Raw genomic sequence first — 20,528 nt, forward strand, 5'->3', positions numbered from 1 at the left:
TTGATTTAAAAATCTGCTAGATATCTGCAGTGAAAGTGAATTTCAGACAGGTTTTTCAACATTTGTGACCCGCTACAACAAAAGGATCCTAAAGTCGCTGACGGCTGAGCCGAGAAAATCGAGTTTAAAGTTGCATCATCAAAATTGGTCAAAACAATCGGATTTCTGTTTTTGGCATAATTTTGTAGTCTAATATTTTGTCCGTCATCTGCCGAAATTTTGAAGCCAAATGATTAAAGGAAAGGCAAGAAATCGGCGTTTTTCTGGGCCATGATTTTCCGACTTCCAATGTAACAGAAACGTGTCCGAAGATTTGGATTTAGCGCTGTAGCTAGACTCCGCCCCTAGCAACGAGGGAGTGATCTTATTGGTCAGTGTGTGGCATCCTGATTTCTGATTGGTTGTGCGTACATCGCTGGCACTAAGCTTGAATGAACATGACGGAGGTCGCTAGGAGCACGCCTTCTATTGTCAAGCGGTGAAAACTGTCTCGCCTCCCCTTGATCATGATAGCGTGGGAAGGAAAACTTTGAAGGTGTTTTTCTCGAAACTGATTTCCTTAACCACTTGACATGCGCTAATGAAATCATCGATATCTCCACAACCGAGTGCTTTTATGAGTTGTGCTATATATGATATTAAAGTAAAAGAGTAAGTTAATAATGTCATGCCATTTTCAGAAAATTGTCCTACCCCGACTTTCGGACCCTTTTGTTGTAGCGGGTCACATTTGATCTTCCTTTGGCATCAGGCTCTTCGAGAGCATTGATAAGAGACATCCAAACGGTTCTAAATACCACAAGCCTTGGAGTAGAGAGGGATGATTTTCTCACCCTCCTATACCCCATGTCTTCCAACATTCCTGCTTCTCAGAGTCATATACTATAAAACCCAACATTTTCACATACATTTTAAATTCACAAATTTGGCAATAACCAAGATTCGGGAAATTGAAATGTAAGCAAAGGTTTTTGCCTACACTATAAAGCATTGGATGCCAGTGACAATTTGCGAAACTTTCATGCTGCGAAAAAGGCTGTTGGCTCCAATTCACAAAAATTTAATGCTGTGAAAATTTCTTGCTTTACAGTATTATTTACATAAGCTCATCATCATTACCCCCCCTTACAATCCATTTACTCTAAATGTCTTTGATCTCTCGTTTGACAGAACATCAACATGCTGAAGACCACCTGCACGATGCTAGAGCAGCAGGTGGAGGACCTGGACACCATCACTGACCGGCTGGAGGCCAGGCTGGAGGAGTGTCGCCAGGCCAGGGACTCTGCCCGGGAGGAGCTGCAGCAGAGGGACGTCGCTCTCCAGGGGGTCACCAAGTCCCTGGAAGAGGCACAGCAAGCCATGTAAGTGAAACATAACACTTTGTGCTATGGGGATGGTTAGGGTGTGAGGGGATGGGGCCTTGATTCTAGCCTAGTAAACCTGCCTCCTCCTGAGGGTGCCTAAGCTGATAGTAGAGTCATCATTTTGTGTCGCAATATCCATTGAGAAGTACAGTAGATGGCAGCTGTTTTTTTGGACTTGTACAGCAATGGTAACTCTTCTGGTTCTTATCTAATGATAAAAGATGGTATATACATTTTGTGAATGTTTTGTCAAGCTATACCTTTTCACTCTGCCAAATATGAATTGATGCAATGAAGTGTATATTGTGGCACATTCATACTTGATATCAGCATGGGAACTTCGAATTCTTGAGAATTCCATTTCCGGATTAGTGCATACTCTCTTACAAATCAAATGATTACTGTCAAAGTGTCAAATACATATTTCTATTTTGAATCAGGTAAAGTAGTAGGGGAAGGGCTCTGGGTTAGAATTGGGCAGCAAATGACACTGTCTTGGCAGTTTTGGTGAAATTATTGGAACCTACACAGGATACAGCATTCCATTCCCTCATCAACTATGGGCTTACAAAATGCAGTTAATCTAGCTGCTTGCTAGCGATGCATTATCTTTTAAGAAGATCTGCTCAGTATGAAAGCATAAAGCTACATCTCGTGTGTGAACCCAGGGTGGGTAGTAATGAAAGCTCCATGTGTGGGAGACCTATTAATGCGGAAAGTTTACTCTATGGAAGCGCAGAGATGCAGATATCAAGTTTCCTGTCTGCACAGGGCCAGGACGGAGGAGAAGTTGAGGGAGTTGACTGAGACACTGGATGAGAAGGAAAAGACTCACAGTGATGAGCTGGACTCCTGGCATAAACAGTTCAATGAGCAGAGGGAACGCATCAACCAGCTAGAAGAGAATGTAAGATATCTGTCTTTTCCTTGAATAGCAATCAGTGTCTTTGTATATGTCTGTCTTTTTGTCTTTACCACCTATCCATCTATCTTCCTATTTATCTATCTATCTATCTATCTATCTATCTATCTATCTATCTATCTATCTATCTATCTATCTATCTATCTATCTATCTATCTTTATATCTGATTACCTATCTCCCTCATAAACTCATTGTATTTAACTAGCTATCTACCTATCTATTCATCTTTACTGTCCTATCTATCTGTCTATCTACCATTTACCTATCCATCTGTCCATTTACTTTCAAGTCATGGAACAGACTGAGTCCGTTACAATCTTATCTAGAACAGTGGTTTGCTGTGTTGATTTGGTATAGTGATTTTGCCATCGTAAAAATGGGTCTAGGGCAATTACCCCCTGGGCAATTACCCCAGACCCTTTCCCTGACCCTAGTCCTAAATCCTGAACCTAAACCTAACCCTAACCCAAACTCTATAACCTTAAACCTAACCCTAAACTTAATTGCCCTCCAGGAGGTACGCATAGAAATTTGTGCCACTTGTATTGTGTATATTGTCACCAAAAGGACTTGTGTCAAGTGGCCTGGTCTGTCCTTTTCACAAATGTATGATTGAGTTCTAGGCTCTTCATATCCCCTCTATCATCTTTGAGTTGCCTAATGTATATACTAATATAAATATATAGTTTACTATTTGCTTACTTCTTTGGGCCTTAAAAGATATAGCAGTACACAGTGATAGCATGAGCACAGTTGAGCTGTAATGTAGTCATAACTTGTCTGATCATGTCTTTCCATCTGCATTCTTCCCCCGGCAGCTGAGTGAGGTAGAGAAGCAGCGGGCTCTGCTTGATGTGGCCGCCAAGGAACTCAAGCAGAAATATTCTGACGAGCAGGAGGATAACATCAAACTGGAGAAAGAGGTAAACTAATTGCAGTGATCAATAAAGTGTTTGTGTCGAGGGGAAAAGAAATTGATGCACAATTGTCTGACAGTGTTGGACTGTGTTGATACACCACCTAGTGCCCTTCACTGTACTGAAACAAAAACAGCAATGAAAAAAGATTAGTCACTGCTGCTATGGAACAAAATGTCATCTGTGTAGATAATTGATGAAGGGTGGCATTCTTCACATAGGAGAAGATTTGACCCTGTTTGAATATCAGTTTGTTCAGTTGTTTGGAAAGTATGTGTGACCTTTGTAGCAGGAATTGTGCATACAACAGTACCTTAGTGCATAGACAGAAATTTCAAAGGTCCAAAGTATTTCTTCAAGAAATTTCAAGTATACATGCCAGCATTTTAAAGATTCTGTGTACAAAACCATTAATCAAATGTTCAGTACATACCTATGTATTTGCACGTTTAATCAATGTGTGTGAGTTTTTGTTGTTCCATCTCTTTGAACTAACAGCGAATGTCTTCATTTGGTCTGCTCAAATGGTGCATCCTGTAATCTGACCCAAGGCAAGCCAATATTAAGTCTCGCAAAGATCCTTATAGTGTCATTAGGGTCCTGGTATTATCATGATTCTTTCTGCCTGTTGCAAATGATAATAAATGCAGGCCAATGTTGCCAAGTTGAATATCAATCAAGCGGATGCAGCAATTGGACATTGCAATGGAAAAGCACTCTTCTAATAACAGCCATGTAATGAAATACTTGTATCCAATCCTTACCCCCCAGATGGAGGAGATGGATGAGAAGCTGAAGGAGAGCAAGGGCATCAACTTCCAGCTGACCCAGTGCCTGGAGGAGGCAGTCTCCAAGGGGGAGAGAATCAAGGAGGAGAAGGAGGAGGTGGAGAACCAACTCGAGAATCAAGAGGTGGGACTGTGCAATAGTTTTACTCTCTTTGATATACTCTGTGAGTGCCAAGTGAACAGGATGGATTATCAAATTTAGAGTCAGTTCAGGTCGATGAAGAGGTGGGACTGTATGATAAGTTTTGGTAATTTTATGCTTTTGATGCATGTTGTGGGTGCTGGTATCATCAAGTTGAATATATTCATATCAGATTGAACGGAAGCATCGCCTGTATGCAGAGTTTTGCAGGGAATATCCACGTGATAAAGAGAAAGTTCAGAGTGTTTAACGCTTCTATTTACAATGACATTACAGACACATTATTGGAGGTATTCCATTTATCATGTTTCACTCTTCATTCATGCATACTCTAGTACCAATTCTAATATCTGTTCATGCATGCATACTTTGATGCCAGTCTACAATCCTGATCTTAGCCTTCTTTAACAAAAAAATTTGATCCATCTCCTTTTGAGCATGGAAGTATGTTGTCCCTTCGATATATATACAACAGTTAAGGAAAATACAACTCAATTTTCATCACAAAAAAAAAAGAGAAGAAAAAAAGACCACTGAATTCAGGAATTTTTGTGCTCTTGCTTGACAGATCCAACATCATCATGAGAAGGTGAAGTTTGAAGGCACCATGGCCCAGCAGACCAAACTGATTGACTTCCTCCAAGCCAAGGTGGATGCCCCGCCCAAAAAGAAGAAGGGTCGTCTCTTCGGCCGGACTCAGCAGTCTGCATATGGCGTCGCAAGCACAGGCATTACTGGCATCACCTACCCCATGCAGGTAAAGTGAAGCTGATTGTGCCTGATTGGGAAAATACATACATTGTACAGGTAGGGGAATACCCTATACCTATACCATGCAAAGTAGTGTTCTGTTCATCTCGCATTCTTTCTTCCATTCCATCCTTTCCCACTCCCTCATCATCCATTTCCACTTACTCACACATTCTTATTTCCATATACTGTAAAACATGATATATTCGCGGCATGAAATTTTCGCGAATTAGAGCCGATGGCCTCTTTTGTGGCATGAAATGTGTGCGAATTGCCACTGGCATGCAATGCATACAGTGTAGACGAGAACTTTCGTGTGCATTTTATTTTCGCGAATCTTGGCGCTCGCGAAATTCGAGAAATTAAAATGCATGCGAACATTCCTCGTTTTACAGTACTTCTCTCAGGGCCTCTTACTTGAGTTCCTCTCTCTCATATATCCTTCTTAGTTATTCTTGTCTTCATCTGACCTACCTCTGCCACCTTTGTGAGTGTCGTGTCTTCTTTGGTCACATCTTCTTGATACATTGTATCTCCTTTCGTGTATCATAGACTTTCACCACATCTGAATTTCTTGGTCTTTCTACTCAATTCAATTCAATTCAATTCAATTTGTTTTTATTTCATTTTTTGACAAGAACATATGGGCATCACTATTTTGGGGTAATAGAAAATAAGGTGCGTAAAACTTTGTAGGATGAAAAGAATGTACAATGATTGTAGCACCTCATGATAATTATGCATTGTCATAAAACTCAAGTGATTAGAAGTAAGTAAACAATATGCAAAATTCGAAAAATGGAGGGACCCACTAAAAAGACAAAGCTTTTAGGATGTGGGCCCCTCAGAAGAAGAACTAGAAATATCCGCCTTGATCTATTCATGCTCACCTGATTTTTTTTTCTCTCCCAATTTTAGCCATTCTATCATCGTTGCTCATCTTTGTAGACCATGACACAATTTGATTGCATAGACACAAAACACACATGTACCTTCCTTTCTTGGATGTATCATATCTAGTGCATTTCCACAAACATACTATGCTGTTGATCTGTATATATCTAAGATCTGTGTATAATCTGTGTATATCAACAACATATTATGTCACTGATCTATATTTCTTTAATCTTTATTTAACCTTCCTCTGTTTTCTTTGTATGTTTGCCTGTCTGCCTGTCTGCCTGTCTGCCTGTCTGTCTGTCTGTCTGTCTGTCTGTCTGACTTTAAATGTCTTGTTCCTCTGACTTCCTGTCCACTTGTTAGGTCAAGGAGCTGCAGCAGAAGCTTGATGCTGAGAGGAGCCGTGCCTGGGAGCTGCAGAAGGCTCTGGACAGGGCCAGGTCAGACCTGCAGGCAGCGAAGCTGAAAGGTATGATTAGTGGCAGCTGATTGATCTCAAATGGGATGAGAAGGCTTTGTGGCTTAGTGGATAAGAGACTCCATTCAATGTTGAGCGCCGTGGTTCAAGTCTCGTGGCAGTAACAATAATGCACTTAATAGACAAGTCACTGTATCATATTGTTCTTTAGTGGGCACTTAAAACTGTTGGTCCCATGGTTACTCATTATAAAAATCAACCAAATAGTTAATCCAGATTCATGAAATACTATACCTTGTTCACTGTTTGATGTGGGATTTTAAAGAATGGTTTGCAACAACTGTGATATCTAAACATTCACTCCAAACACAAAATCTGCAATGATTTATGAGTGTGTAAAGCTCGTCTGATATAATCATGCTGATATTAGGCAATTATCTGAATTTTACAATGATCCTATGCTGCACAGAGGTTGGCAGATAGCAACACTGAATGTTTAGTGCCTTAATTGTCACTTGATATACTGATGAAAACACTTCTTTTTCAATGAAAGCTTACCCAGGAAGTGTTTCAAGCGAAAAATTGGGTTCCTCCATCAGTTTTCAAGTGGCTACACCATTGCCTGTTCAACTATGGATGGCTAAAACAAAAGACAAGTTTCCATTTGACCATGTGACATCTGCAAGAACAATCATATGTGAAAAATCTTCCAGACATTGTGATACTTCCTGTAGGGATAATGTATTCCATGGTATCTTTTATTCTAATTACTCCAATAAATTTGTGTTTCATCTGTTGTATATTGTGATATTCTTTTCCACCTTGAAAACTTTACACTTAAATTCAGTGTAAATCAGTTAGGCATTAGTCTAAAATAAATAAAAATCAATTAATGCAGTGTGCAGTCATCACCGTTGGCTTAGTTACACTATCAAAACTGCCTTTGTTATGACTATTGCTGCAGCTACCACCACTAGTTCGGATTTTGGCTCCGAGCTCTCCCTCCCCGATCTGCCCTCTACCCCGGGCTTCACCCAGGCTGCCAACCTCATCTCAGCCATCGTCCAGTCCCCCGGCAACCGGGGGGCCAGCCCGTCCAGCCTCATCCTGCCGACGCCCGGCGACAAGCGGACCAAGGCGCTGACCAACACGGGCAAGGGCACGATGAAGCGGCTGAAGGAGCGCATGAAGCACAACATCCCTCACCGCTTCACCGTCGGCCTGAGCATGAGGGGCACCAAGTGCGCGGCCTGCGCGGACAACATCCACTTTGGCCGACAGGTGGCCAAATGCCAGGGTAATAATAACAATAATATCAGTTATTCATATAGCGCTATATCCACAGAAGTGCTTAAAGCGCTTAGAACTGAAAACGGAAAATTATACAGATAAGGAACAATACTCAACAAACAAACTATAAAAAAAATTAAAACAAACTACATATATGCAAATCTAAAGAGATGTAAGTTTAGTTTCACTTTAAATGCATCAGTATTGTGCATTTCCCAAATGTCTAATGGTAATTCACACCAAAGTGATGGACCCAAATGAACAAATTATCAATCCCCCCATTTGGTATGAAATTTTGGTACAGCATATGAAAAAGAGACAACACATACATGAATGAATTGACATAAATATGCTTTCCTTTCCTGACCTTGTAAATCACATCCTGATACTGGTATTATTATTGTTACCTCCTTTCTGCCAGAATAGAATACATTGTTACAGTTTCTTTTACAATTTCACTAAAAATACCATCTTGTTATGCACTCATTTGATAGTATCAGTTCAAGACAAAAGCCAAGAGAGGAGCTGTAGCTTGCTTGTTCGGTTGATTTGCGCACAGCTCTCAGTCATTTGTTTAACCCTCGATGTGCTTTGTTTGCTGATTGATGCACACGTTGGAGCGCCTTCTTCACCACCTGGTGTAGATACTGGACACTAAATGTCAATGAATGGAAATTAACTAATCCCCTTTTTATTACCCTAATGTGTCACCATGAAATTCCTGTTGGTCTGAGGCACATTGCTCCACTTGAGTAAGCTTGCTAGCTTTTAGACTAGGCCTAGTTTGGATGGATCACTGAATACTGGTGACAAAGTTTTGCAAAGTTGAAGCAAAGTGCTTGATGCATAAAGACTTAATATCTTCCCATCAAAATTCTGTTCTTGGCCTCTGACAGAGTGCCACCTCATCTGCCACCCTAAGTGTGCCCACTGCCTGCCCCACACCTGTGGCCTGCCCTTCCAGTTCATGCGCCACTTCAAGCAGGTCATGGATGGCTCCCCTGCCACCACACCCAGGTCCGTCTCCTCTGCCTCGTCGACTGCTTCATCGACGGTCTCGTCGTCCTCCTCATCGTTCGGCCAGGGATCCGTCGTGTCAGGGAACACCAACCTCAGCTGCTGCCAGATCCAGGGCTGGATGAAGACGCCAAGGTAAGAGGGATTTTTTTCTTGTGGTTGAATTTTCTGAAAATTCATTGTCTCGCAAAGGAGGATTCAGAGCTATGCAATCTCATCCCCTTTTAGCCTGGGGAGCAACATTTTCAAATGCTGGGGCTACATGGTTGCGTTATTGTTGTGTTGATTCATTGCACAGCAAAACTTTTGACTGCTTGCAGTATTAAGCAAATATCAGATATTCCCGTGTGATTTCAAGAAATTGTCTGGTTCATGTTAATGTTAATTGTCTGGTTCATGTTAATGTTAATTGTCTGGTTCATGATAATGTTAGAGACAGAGCTGTGAAGAGTACCGGTAAGTGTAGGTCAAGTCAACTTTATGTAATGAGAGAGTGTACCAAACTGTAATTTGACCTCCTTGTGTGTTCATTTTGGCTCCGCCTCAAAAGGTCACAGATTACAACTGAAATCCCACTCAGGCATATCTGTGTATGCCTCTCCTGCTGAGCAAAGAGAGCAGAGAGCAGAGGCACTGGATCACTTTTTGAAAGATGAATCATGGTGTCTTGTAATGATCAGGTGCATAAAACACACTTACACATTGCCATAATGATTGCCAGCTGTAGTTGCGCATTCTCTGTGAAAGTCACTGGCCGATAGAAATGTTCAGTAGATACCTCATGGTTAGCAGGAATGGCTCTGCACCACAGACTGTTATAGATGTTGCCTCATCTGTCATCTGCCCTGTCATTGCATCAATCAAACAATCCCAAGTTGTTGCAACAAGTTTGCCAGTCTTTCCTATTGGGATGGGAAATAACCCATGTCATCAACTGACTGAATGAGATAATGTCTGACTGTCATGGGGATTAAATCCTTTCTACTTTCTCTCCAGGAGCAACAAGCAGGGATGGGAAAAGAAATGGGTGTGTCTGGAGGGAACGAAGCTTTGTCTGTATGACAAAGAAAATTCTTCAGGTTAGTCTCTATTTTATTGCTTGTTCCTCTAGCACTTAACCCTAAAAAGACTGGCGGGGGGGCCTAAAAGGCCCCCCCTCGACATTTCGCGCGATTACTCTGCAGCGCCCAATGCTCTCACCGCAATGCTCTATGACTTTTTTCTTTTGAGTTTCCCGCACATTTTGACACCAAATTTGTGACGCGCGGGGGTACGGTTCTGAAGTTACATAACTTTTTGTACATGCTCGCGAGACCAAAAATGGCTCAAAAATGTGATTTTGTGTACAAAGTCGATACAAATTGAGTTTTTTCACATGGTTTATATAAATATGCTTATTTTTACTCTCAATGGCTAAAATTAATTTGTTTTAGTGGAATTATGCTTCAAAAAGGGTCTGCCACAAATTTTGCTGAAAAAAACAAAAAACAAAAGGTCGAAAAAACAAAGAAATACATAAGAAATTCAGAAAACAATAATATAAATAAGAAATTAATTTTGATACCGAATTTTTTTCAAGTACATTTGCTAAAAATACCACAAAGAATATTTAGACCAAAAATGAGCACTTTTGGAGCTTTATTTACTGATTTAGATCAAAAAGTCTGATTTCTCGCATAAATTAGCTTAATTTATCAAAATAAAATAAAAGAAGACTATTTTGGAAAGTTTAAATATACGATCTTGTAGATTACATCGCACACTACCATTGCGCAAATTTCCGCGGCGATCGCGCGATCCACAGCCGAGATCTTAAGGGGGGCCCTTTAGGCACCGCCCCCCCCCCCCCCCCCCCCCCCCCAGTCTTTCGAGCTACCAAAATAGCCCAGTCTTTTTAGGGTTAATGACTCTAGGACCTTGTCTGTCTGTACATATGCATGTTTTTCGTCTCTAATTTCTTGCCACCAATGTTTTCTACTAGTTTCCTCACTTGATGTTTTGTCTCTCGCAACAGTTGTGCAAATTTCAGCTCAGAAGCACCTGGATAGGATTAATTTAGAATTTCTCATATATGTGCAGCTGTAGCAAAGATCACAGATAGTGCTTAAATTCTCAATATTCTGTGTAATTCTCAGTGAGGATAAAGGAAGACCCTTAGATGCATGTGTAATCCGAGTTTCTCATTCGGCATTTAAGTTGTACACTTGTACTAGTTTTAAAGGTGCTTTGGCAAGACTGATCGTCATGTTTGATTTGCCGTTGTCCATGTCAAACGCTAGGTTCTGGTGCGCCCATCTTAGATTATGACCTCTGTCCTACTGATGGTGTGGTGACCGTCCATGCCGGCGTGTCGTCGGCTGAGCTGCCCCGCACGGCGTCCAGCGATCTGCCCTTCGTCTTCAGAGTGGAGTCCAGACCAATCACCACCTGCTGGCCGGACACCAAGACCCTGTACCTCATGGCCCCCAGCTTCCAGGACAAACAGCAGTGGATGGTGGGTGTAAATCCAGCTGTAGCTGTCATGATGATAGAGCTGCACTTATGACTATACTCATGTAATTTTTCACATTCAACATCAAACCTCAAAGTCACCCAATAGAATATCCACATTCACGGTTTTACATAATTGAGACGTACCTACCTCACAAACAACTGAATTTCCCTACTTTTTGTTTTCTTCTAAAGTTTATGTAAATATATTTATATTTTGTGCTTCCAGCCTCCCTTTATTAAAAGTTTGTTTGATTGTTTGTTTGTTTGTTATGCAAGAAAATGTGAAAACAATTATTGTAGCTTTTCTAGAGGAAAAATAGGCATATGTGATTGATTTCCGTGCACTCTTTTCATGATGAGGTATTATACAAATATCGACTGCTGCAGAGGGAGATGGTAAAACTATTTGCACTGAGGTGATGTCTCAACAGTGCCATGTCCCGAGACGAACAGTGCTATGTCCCGAGACGAAGTCGAGGGACATGGCACTGTTGAGACATCACCGAGGTCAAATAGTTTTACCATGGCCCGAAAGAAAGCAGTCGATATTTGTTTTATATCCCTCTCGAGCATTTTACTAGAGTAATGACGGTTCCCTTTTGGAAAAGTGCGCAGGTTTTGTGAATGATAAATCTAACGTTAGGCCGTAGCAGTGCAGCAGCAGTGCGTGCAGCGCGTAGCAAACGACACCGCTGCGCTGTTGTTGATTCCTACACAGAGCTACACTACAGCGTGCAAAACTCCGAAAGATCGAGGAGGTCCAAGACTACATTAGAAGTAGGCCTAAAGTGGCTTCGTTACCCAGATCATCTTCAAAATCGGTTTTAGTTTATTCCTAATTCGTACCTGATATGGTGTCCTCCTGCAATCATTCTTCCGTTACTTGAAGCAGTCACTTTGTCAATTGAGCTGAATGCATTGATCACACGTCCACTAACGTTACACACCCACGCCATTGCGCCATCGCACCACAGATTTCTGTAATGCTGTCGCACACCGAGCGCTCCGCGCTCTCTTAGCGCTCGCTAGCTAGCTAGCTACAAGCCACAGGACTGTCGCTCAAAAGTATCGCTACTACGCACACTGCGTACATTCTTAAGTGAGAATGTAGATATCGATCACACGATCACGATTGGGTGCAAATCGTGGATTCCCAAAAGTACTATATCCCGCTGGCTAGTAACCAATTGCACCGCATCCAGCTGCTCGTAGCTAGCTAGTAAAACTACACCATGTTCGTGCTCTGTACAATCCTATGGCAAGAAGCTTTACATGAGGGATATAATATGCGATATATCCCAGGATGACTGATTGACTTCAGCTATTATCTTACCAGCTGTTTGGGGGACATTTCCTTTTGCAGCAACATTGAAAGAAAAGGAAATGAAGAACTGTGAAGGAAAACTGTAATGAAAAGGCCTTGAATACAACTGTGTGATTTCCATGAACGAAGGGTAGAAGCATGCAGTGTTACTGTATGACCTGTTGTCAAAACAAATGTATGGGACTAATGATTGAGGTTTCACCACACTCTTGCCCTCATTGGACAGGTAGGGGTGGAAGTTGCCACCATCAGAGGGCGCAATGCCGGGCCCGACGGCTCCATGCGGGACCGAGCGCGGCTGATCGGCAACACCCTGCTGAAGCTTAACCAGACTGACCGACTGGACATCAACTGTACCCTGCTCATTAATGATGGAGTGAGTAAAAAACATTAAAAAACGAAAACAAAACAGCACTATTAACATAAACACTAAGTGTTATATAGCTCCGTTCCATTATGCACTTTTGTCATCCATATTGACCCATTTATGAGTGATCACTTAGTATTCTAGTTTCAGCACTCTTGTTTTGATACAACAGTTATTATTTCAAACACATGCATATACTTGTGTGATATTGCTTGCACTTTTGTTTGTTTGAAATATTGATTTTCTCTCTTTACTTGAAATAGTTTGCATTTAAGCTCTATACTAGGTGCTTTGCTTTTGATTTCATTACTGCTTTATTTGATTCTTTGAATCTTGTTATCTTTATCCAACATTTGATTCTGTCATTCATGCACTGTGAAAAGTTCGAGAGTGGTAGAAGTCCCTGATCCAGTGCTTTTCCACACAATTGAGGAAAATTGCACACTGCAGTAGATTATCTATTAGAACTAATAACACCATTAATTCAAAATGAATAACAGGGTACAACATCAAACCAGTCTGGTGTAATTATGTTTGCTTCCAGGCTTATTTTCCTTCTCTGCACATACTTTATGTTGCACTGTTTTATCTTTAAACTTTGTTTGAGTTAGGCTTTGTGTAACACAATTGAAATAAAACAAAATAAAGCACAGTGTATACTTTTTTCCTTTCAATACATTTACATTAAAATCTAAATGAGAAATATTCTTCTGTTGATTTGAATTTCACTGGTTGACTGTGCAGTGGTTAATTGCTGTGTCATTACATTGTCTCATTTCTGTTAGAGTGTGCTCATATAAAGATTTTACAACTGTAGTACTAACTCATCCTTACATGGCTTTACACCATATTTGCAAGAATGGCCAAGTGTTACATTCAGTGCCAGACAGAAGTTTATAAAGTATGGTACAGATGCCAAATGATTGTAAGCAAATACTGTATAAGCCGAATATTTCGCAAGGTTTTTATTTTTGCGAATTTTGCGAGTCAGGTGTCGTTCGCGAAATTAAAGACACGCGAAAATATTGACTCTGATCCTGATGTGGATGTGACGTACGCATGTACATTTCTCCGTTCAGTACATGACTCCACGATCGCGAATTCAACCACTCGCGAAATCGTCGGGAATTCCCGATTCGCGAAAATTTAGACTCGCGAAATATATGGCGTATACAGTAAATGTTCCCAACTTTGACAAAACCGATCTCTTGATTAACAAGCTTGTGATTTTTTTATATGATTTTGACAGCTCACCCTTACACATACTAATAAGTTTGCCTGCATATCTGTTTGTTTGTCTGTTTGTTTGGTTGCTCATCTCACTGTCTGCACACCTGCTTGCCTGTCTGCTTCTGGCTTGGGATGAAATAAAGGATAAAAAGGCAAGTTTCAGACAGTATCGGTAAAATATCATCTTGGGTTTACTGTTAACTAAATGTGCCATGAGGTCTTTTTCTAAGACAGAAACAGAAAGTATTTATTCCACATATCTCCAATAACCTAATTCACAATATATTTAGTGAATCACTCAGTGACACTTGATCTTGTTTTGAAATCAGTCACACTTGTTGTTGTTGTTGTTGTTGTTGTTTTTTTTTTTGTGCTAATCATTAGCATCAAATTTTATTCATAGCTTAGAACTGACTCCAGTCACCCCTTTTTCTGAAATAGATTCTGCTGATAGGAGCCGAGGAGGGCCTGTACACCATGCTGCTGATGGACCGGCAGAAACCACTCTCCCAGCTGGGAGGGGTGAGCAGCGTCTTCCAGATGCAGACCATCACCCAGCTAAGTCTGACTGTTATGATCACTGGTGAGCTTTACAGGGAACTGAATTTGCCTAAATTCTGATATCCCAAGTTGCAATGTTTTTTGACTTGAAATTGACATTAAGAGTTAGACAGCACTTCTTTTTTTCCTTCTTAAAGTGAGCGATTTCTTTATTTTGTTTTGTTTGTTTACCTATATTTTATTTCTTGCTAAGGGGGATTGGGGTAGTGGATCTGTTTAGCTTGTTAACTCGTTGAGGATGAGTCCTGAGTATACTTGGACAAAGTGTCTATGGCAGATGCGTTTTGTAGCAACATTAGCCCGTCCTCAATGGGTTAAAAGGCACACAGACTGATAATGAAATTTACAGGTTTATAGTCATCTGCAACCTGTTTGCATAAAATATCAATGGCACTTCGTGACCCCAGGCCTTAAAGGGCTTATCAATCTGTGAGTCCATGGAAAGAAATTGTCCTGGAGAAGGTTTCAGCTCAGAGTAACGTTTTAATATCTCTGTCTTCACTGACTCCCCTTAGGTCTAGAGCGTAAGCTGAGCATCGTGGACCTGCGGCACTTGAGAACGATGAGCAGCCAGGCCACTGTCTCAGAGGTGGACATCAACCTTACCGACATCCAGGGTATTGAGGTAAGGCATCCCACTCTGGGTACCACTGGTATCTGTCCAGACTGATCCATACCTTGGCAAGGATATTTTAACATCACCACATAGCTTAGCTGACAAACTTCAGCAATTCTGAAATTGAGCCATCAAAAAATCAACAGTGTGATAAACCCACCTTTGTTGCTGTTGTTAGATATTGTTTGGGATCATGTAAACAATAGTGGAAACCAACTATGAATATATGAATGTGGCAAAGAGAATGAATTTAGCTGTGCGAGAAAGACAAAGAATGACACTGTCATTGAAAGTTCACTCTCACATATGCATTTCATGTCATATATCAGGGCTCGACACTAACGGTGGCCCGGTGGCCTGGGGCCACCAAAAAAGAAAGTCGGGCCACCAAATTTAAAAAATGGGCAAATTTGGTGGCCCGCCTTGGGCCACCAAAATTTTTTGGAAAGTATGTCAATAAATTTGTAACTTTTTGCGCTGGAAATTAGCAGTTGAATTTGTTTAAAGGATGGATGAAAAGGACTGAATGAGTGCCTGAGAATGAGTGTTACGAGTTTGTTGAGGTTTATTTATGAGTAGATATGTCCAACTTACAATTCGTACTGTGATAAAACTTAAATATTTGACTCATTAAAAAAACAGGACTTTTAATGTTTTTTATTGTGTTTTTTTTCGGGCCACCAAAAATTTCTCTCGGGCCACCAAAAATATGAAATTGAGGATTTTGGTGGCTCCATCGGGCTACCAAACAAAAGAGTTAGTGTGGAGCCCTGCATATATGCTTGATAAAAATTTCTCCTCTAGTAAAACAAAATGTGAATATGCAGGTAAAAAGAAAGGAAGAATATGCAGTTATTCAGGATTGTGAAAAGACATTTTTTTTTTCTCTCTCTGTTCTCTTTCCAGTCTTGTCATCTGTTTGCTGCTGGCAAGGTCGATGGATCCTTCTACTTGTGTGCTGCCATGCCAACCAAAATCAGCATCCTCAAGTACAGTGAGGGACTCTCAAAGTTCTGTGTCAGGAAAGTGAGTGCTACGGCAATTTGTCCACCTTAACCCTAACTAGGCTGGAGGGGGCCTCCGAAGCCCGCCCCCCCCCCCCCCCCCCCCCCCCCCCCCCCCGTGACGTTACATTTCCTGACTTTTTTCTTTCGAGTCTCCCACATCTTTTGACACCAAATTTGCGATGCCCGGGCACGCGGTTCCAAAGTTGCGCATAAATATGTACGTGCATGTCAGACCAAAAATTGCTCAAACATGTGAATTCATGTACAATTTCAATGCAAACTGTGCTTACAGGCAAATTTCATAAAAGCGTGATTATTTGGGGATTTTATTGATTAAAATCAATTAATAACATATTTTCTTGTTCGGAACAATGTCGCGGACAAGTTTCATCGGAAAAACAATGCGCGGTCGACGGCCGGGATCGTGGGGGCTGGGAGGGTTAAATTTGCACTACAAAGAGATGTTGAAGTGAAACCTTGTTCCTTTGTTTTTTCCTTTCCCTCTCCCTCTCCTGTGTAGGGTGGGGGTGGAAAGAGGCTAGGGGATTGGTGTTGGATGTATGGGGGTATGGCAAGAAGGTGTGATAAATGGAACCTGTTAAAGGGACGCAGTCCTCACGAAATTAAAAAAAATATGTTGTTGTTGGTACCTCCAATGAACTACTTTCATCAAAAACAAACTTTCAAATCACCAAATAAGCTCGTACATTTCAGTTAAAAAAGTGTGACTCTGCAAATGAGCAAGTCTTGGCGGAGAGTCATACGTCATTGATGCACAACTCTTTCCAGCGGTGTTCTGCTCGTCATCCCTAGTTATCTATAAATACATGTTTACTATTTATTTTTATATTAATTGTATATATAAATAAGCTTGAAATATTTTGTTTGAAATAATAAAACCACATATTGTCACATTTTATGAAAAAATCAGATATGATCATTTTGAACACTTAAATTGGTTTTCTGAGGCACGGCTGTCAACTTGAGAGTAGGGCATCAATGACGTTGCACCTTTTGGCAGGCTCTTACACGATCGCTTGCAGAAATTATTTTTTAAAAATCGCGTACGGAGACAATTTTTTATGTCCACGCGTATAAATTGGTGAAAGGTTATATTTTTTACTCTTCTTAATTATCAGTACAGTGAAAATCTCAGGACTGCTTCCCTTTAAGAGGGCCACATACACATACACATACACATACACATACATATACACATACACATACACATACACATACACATACACATACACATACACATACACATACACATACACATACACATACACACACATACACATACACATACACACATACACATACACATACTTACAAACATAGTCATATATGGACAGATTGTTTGCCTCACTCATTTGAATCCATGTCATAAACTCTCAGCTTGAGTAAATGATCTTCTGCAGGATTTGGCAGACCTGTTTATATGTGTCAAATCCACCAAATTCTAAAACTGAAGAGAGGGTTATACGTTAGTCAGAACAACTCATGCACAAAGTCATAACAACTCAGTCTACCTGCCTGCCCCAGAGCCATGTTGGGCAGATACAATAAATAAATTGGCACTTACCTGCTAACAGTATGGGGCCCAGTCTTGCCCGAAATTCCGATTTGGGCAAGTGGAGAAATATATTTTGTAATACCATGTAGCTCAGGCCAAATTTCACACACTTTCCTATGGGAAATAATCCTTTTACAAGGTATTCCGTTGCTATAGATACCAAATCTTGTGATCCCTCTCAACATCCAGGAAATCCAGACGGCTGAACCCTGCAGCTGTCTGCTTTTCACGGAGAAGAGCATCCTGGCCGGGACGGACAGGTTCTACGAGATCGAAGTGAATGACTTCAAGATTGACGGTATGAACACAGCATTATCTCGCTATTCAGACATTGATTCCGCTGTGATAGTTAGGGATCTGTGACTCATTCAAGTTGTCTTTCATATCAGACCAACATATTTGTATATATACCTTGACTGCCAGCCCAATATGTATGTGGCAAATAGTGCTCATGCCTGATTTTATGTGCAGATGAAAGTTTTAGTGGCACTTTTGTTTATTACAGTGAATTCTGGTAGAATTTGGTGTGTATCAGGTATGCCTTCTGCCTCTGATTGTAACTGATCATGATACTAATTAGTGAATTTGGTATTCTGTTTTACAGAGTTCCTGGAGTCGACAGACACCTCTTTGGCCTTCGCCGTATACGGAGCCAGTCAGCTGGACAGCTTCCCCATCTCGGCCATACAGGTTGCTCCAGACGGCGAACCCGAAGAGTTCCTCCTCTGTTTCCATGGTAATAGCATCCATCTATCATGTTGGAATGCCTGACATAGCTCATCTACCAACTTGCTCAACTCTGTGATTTTGATTCAGAGTGGCACACTTCATACCCTCTGTCGTAGGTATCTCTTTGGCCAGACTTGTCTTTCTCAGGAGAATCATGCGAGAGGGTGAAAATGTAGGATACACATTCACTTATAAACTCTTTGACTCTCAGCAAAACATGCTTATGTACAATGGCAACTGGATTTTAGCTTGGTGGTCATGAGAAGGTCAACACAGTTGAAGGTTTTGATAGAAGTAACAATACCCTTGACAGCATACCTTGAGATAGTCAGTTGTAGTCAAGTGAATTGTTTTCTTACCTCTTTTTATAGCAAGCTGTGTGAATACACCTGGAATTCCTATTCTGTCTGTTACTACTCACTGAAACCATGACTGTGATTCTATTTGTTTATATTTGTTGTGTTGTTTTTCAGAATTTGGCATTTTTGTGGACTCCAAGGGCAGACGATCTCGGCCAGACGACATGAAGTGGTCAAGGCTCCCTCTGGCATTTACCTACCGCCAGCCATACCTTTATATGGCCCACTTCAACTCTGTGGAGGTCTGTGAGATCAAGCAGAATGGGGACACCGAGAGGTACGTATGCTGTTCGGACAAATTTCAGAAAATGTTCATTTTCACTTTGTAATTTGAGAAACGGCAACAATTTTTGTCAAGCCCACCGGAGGTGAGGGGAGACTAAGGGATTGCCTGTGGCGTCTGTCCGTCCGTCATCTGTCCGTTGTCTGTCCGTTCGTCGTCCGTCCGTCCGTCGTCTGTCCGTATAACGCTACAAAAACTTCAATAACTCTTTACTCTGGGCTTCAATTGCAATCAAACTTCGATGGAAGAGGGGTCATACAAAGTTTCACATGTTACCATATATGAAGGTCACCTCAAGGTCAAAGCTCACAGGCAGGGGTCAATGAACTTTAGGGCCCAATGTTAAGTTTTTAATGCGCGTTTCTATTATGGGTCATAACTTTCGATCCATAACTCCATTTGTAACCACACTTGGATGGTAGATGTCCCTTGGGGAGTGGATGGTCACCACAAGGTCAATGGTCACAAGCATGGGTCAACGAACTTTTAGAGCCCAATGTTAAGTTTTTATGGCGCGTTTCTATTATGGGTCATAACTTTTGATCTACAGGTCCGTTTGTGACTAAACTTGGATGGTAGATGTCCCTTGGGAGTGGATGATCACCACAAGGTCAAAGGTCACAGGCAGGGGTCAACAAACTTTAAGGGCCCAATGTTAAGTTTTTATGGCACGTTTCTTTATTGCCATAAATTTTACCCTTTTATATCTCTTTTTATTTGTTATATCTCTTTTTTTATCTGTTATATCCCATTCGCGTACAATTTCTTGTACACAAATGGGCGAGACACATTATGGCACTTGCCTTGTTCTATTTTCCAATGCCTATTTCGTGCCTACCACACCCGTCTACAGTGTATCAAAAAATAATGGTAACACATTTTTACTTGAAGCACATTTGTTTCCAACCAAACTCGGTTACATGTGACCAATGGCCAAAGCTTTCATGAAAGAAATTTCCCACTGTATTATTGACGTATTCACAGTTATCAAACATAATGAGTCCACGAATGCTAAAAAATATGGAATTCATTCAGTGTATCCAGTACTGCTGGGAATTATCTCTTTTGAAAAGTTGTATGTACTGGAATTCATTATGTTGATTTTCTTCTTCTTCTTCTTCTTCTTTTTTGCCAGTCCTGCAAACCGCACCTTCATGGACATGGCCAATCCGCGCTTTGTTGGCCCGGCGATCACACCTGGGGCGGTGTACATCGCATCCCTTGGAGACCGTAACGTGGAGTTGATGTGTCTCCAGGGCAACTGCGCCTCCGGCCCGCGGGAGAACACCTCTGCCCTGGACACCAGCAGCAGTACTGTGGGGGACAGCGTGAGCTGCACAGGGGTGGACGCAGCGGCCCGTAACCATAGAGCCATGGGTCCTCCACCGCCTCCCGTCACTACGGTGAAGAGGACCCCCAGCCAGGAGTGCAGGACTCCCAACGTGACCCCACGCAGGTCGACAAGGAGGTG

The 20,528-nt window shown here is 41.4% G+C and overlaps 1 protein-coding gene across 1 annotated transcript in view; it reads left to right on the top strand.

Moving 5' to 3' along the window:
• Positions 1-20,528, top strand: part of LOC139726297 (citron Rho-interacting kinase-like) — a 37,325-nt gene that overhangs the window by 16,191 nt on the left and 606 nt on the right. The window contains exons 21-39 of the mRNA XM_071637365.1: positions 1,171-1,364; positions 2,139-2,274; positions 3,109-3,213; positions 3,979-4,119; positions 4,706-4,894; positions 6,151-6,256; positions 7,170-7,502; positions 8,392-8,549; positions 8,622-8,647; positions 9,509-9,591; positions 10,792-11,006; positions 12,556-12,705; positions 14,368-14,509; positions 15,003-15,112; positions 16,010-16,129; positions 17,876-17,984; positions 18,291-18,422; positions 18,889-19,051; positions 20,193-20,525. Coding sequence (XP_071493466.1) covers positions 1,171-1,364; positions 2,139-2,274; positions 3,109-3,213; positions 3,979-4,119; positions 4,706-4,894; positions 6,151-6,256; positions 7,170-7,502; positions 8,392-8,549; positions 8,622-8,647; positions 9,509-9,591; positions 10,792-11,006; positions 12,556-12,705; positions 14,368-14,509; positions 15,003-15,112; positions 16,010-16,129; positions 17,876-17,984; positions 18,291-18,422; positions 18,889-19,051; positions 20,193-20,525 — 2,945 coding nt within the window. The remainder of the gene's footprint in view (positions 1-1,170; positions 1,365-2,138; positions 2,275-3,108; positions 3,214-3,978; positions 4,120-4,705; positions 4,895-6,150; positions 6,257-7,169; positions 7,503-8,391; positions 8,550-8,621; positions 8,648-9,508; positions 9,592-10,791; positions 11,007-12,555; positions 12,706-14,367; positions 14,510-15,002; positions 15,113-16,009; positions 16,130-17,875; positions 17,985-18,290; positions 18,423-18,888; positions 19,052-20,192; positions 20,526-20,528) is intronic.

Source organism: Diadema antillarum, unplaced genomic scaffold (genome assembly GCF_040938485.1).
Source record: "Diadema antillarum isolate AM-2024a unplaced genomic scaffold, OU_Dant_1.0 seq00000082_RagTag, whole genome shotgun sequence".
Lineage (NCBI taxonomy): Eukaryota > Metazoa > Echinodermata > Echinoidea > Diadematoida > Diadematidae > Diadema > Diadema antillarum.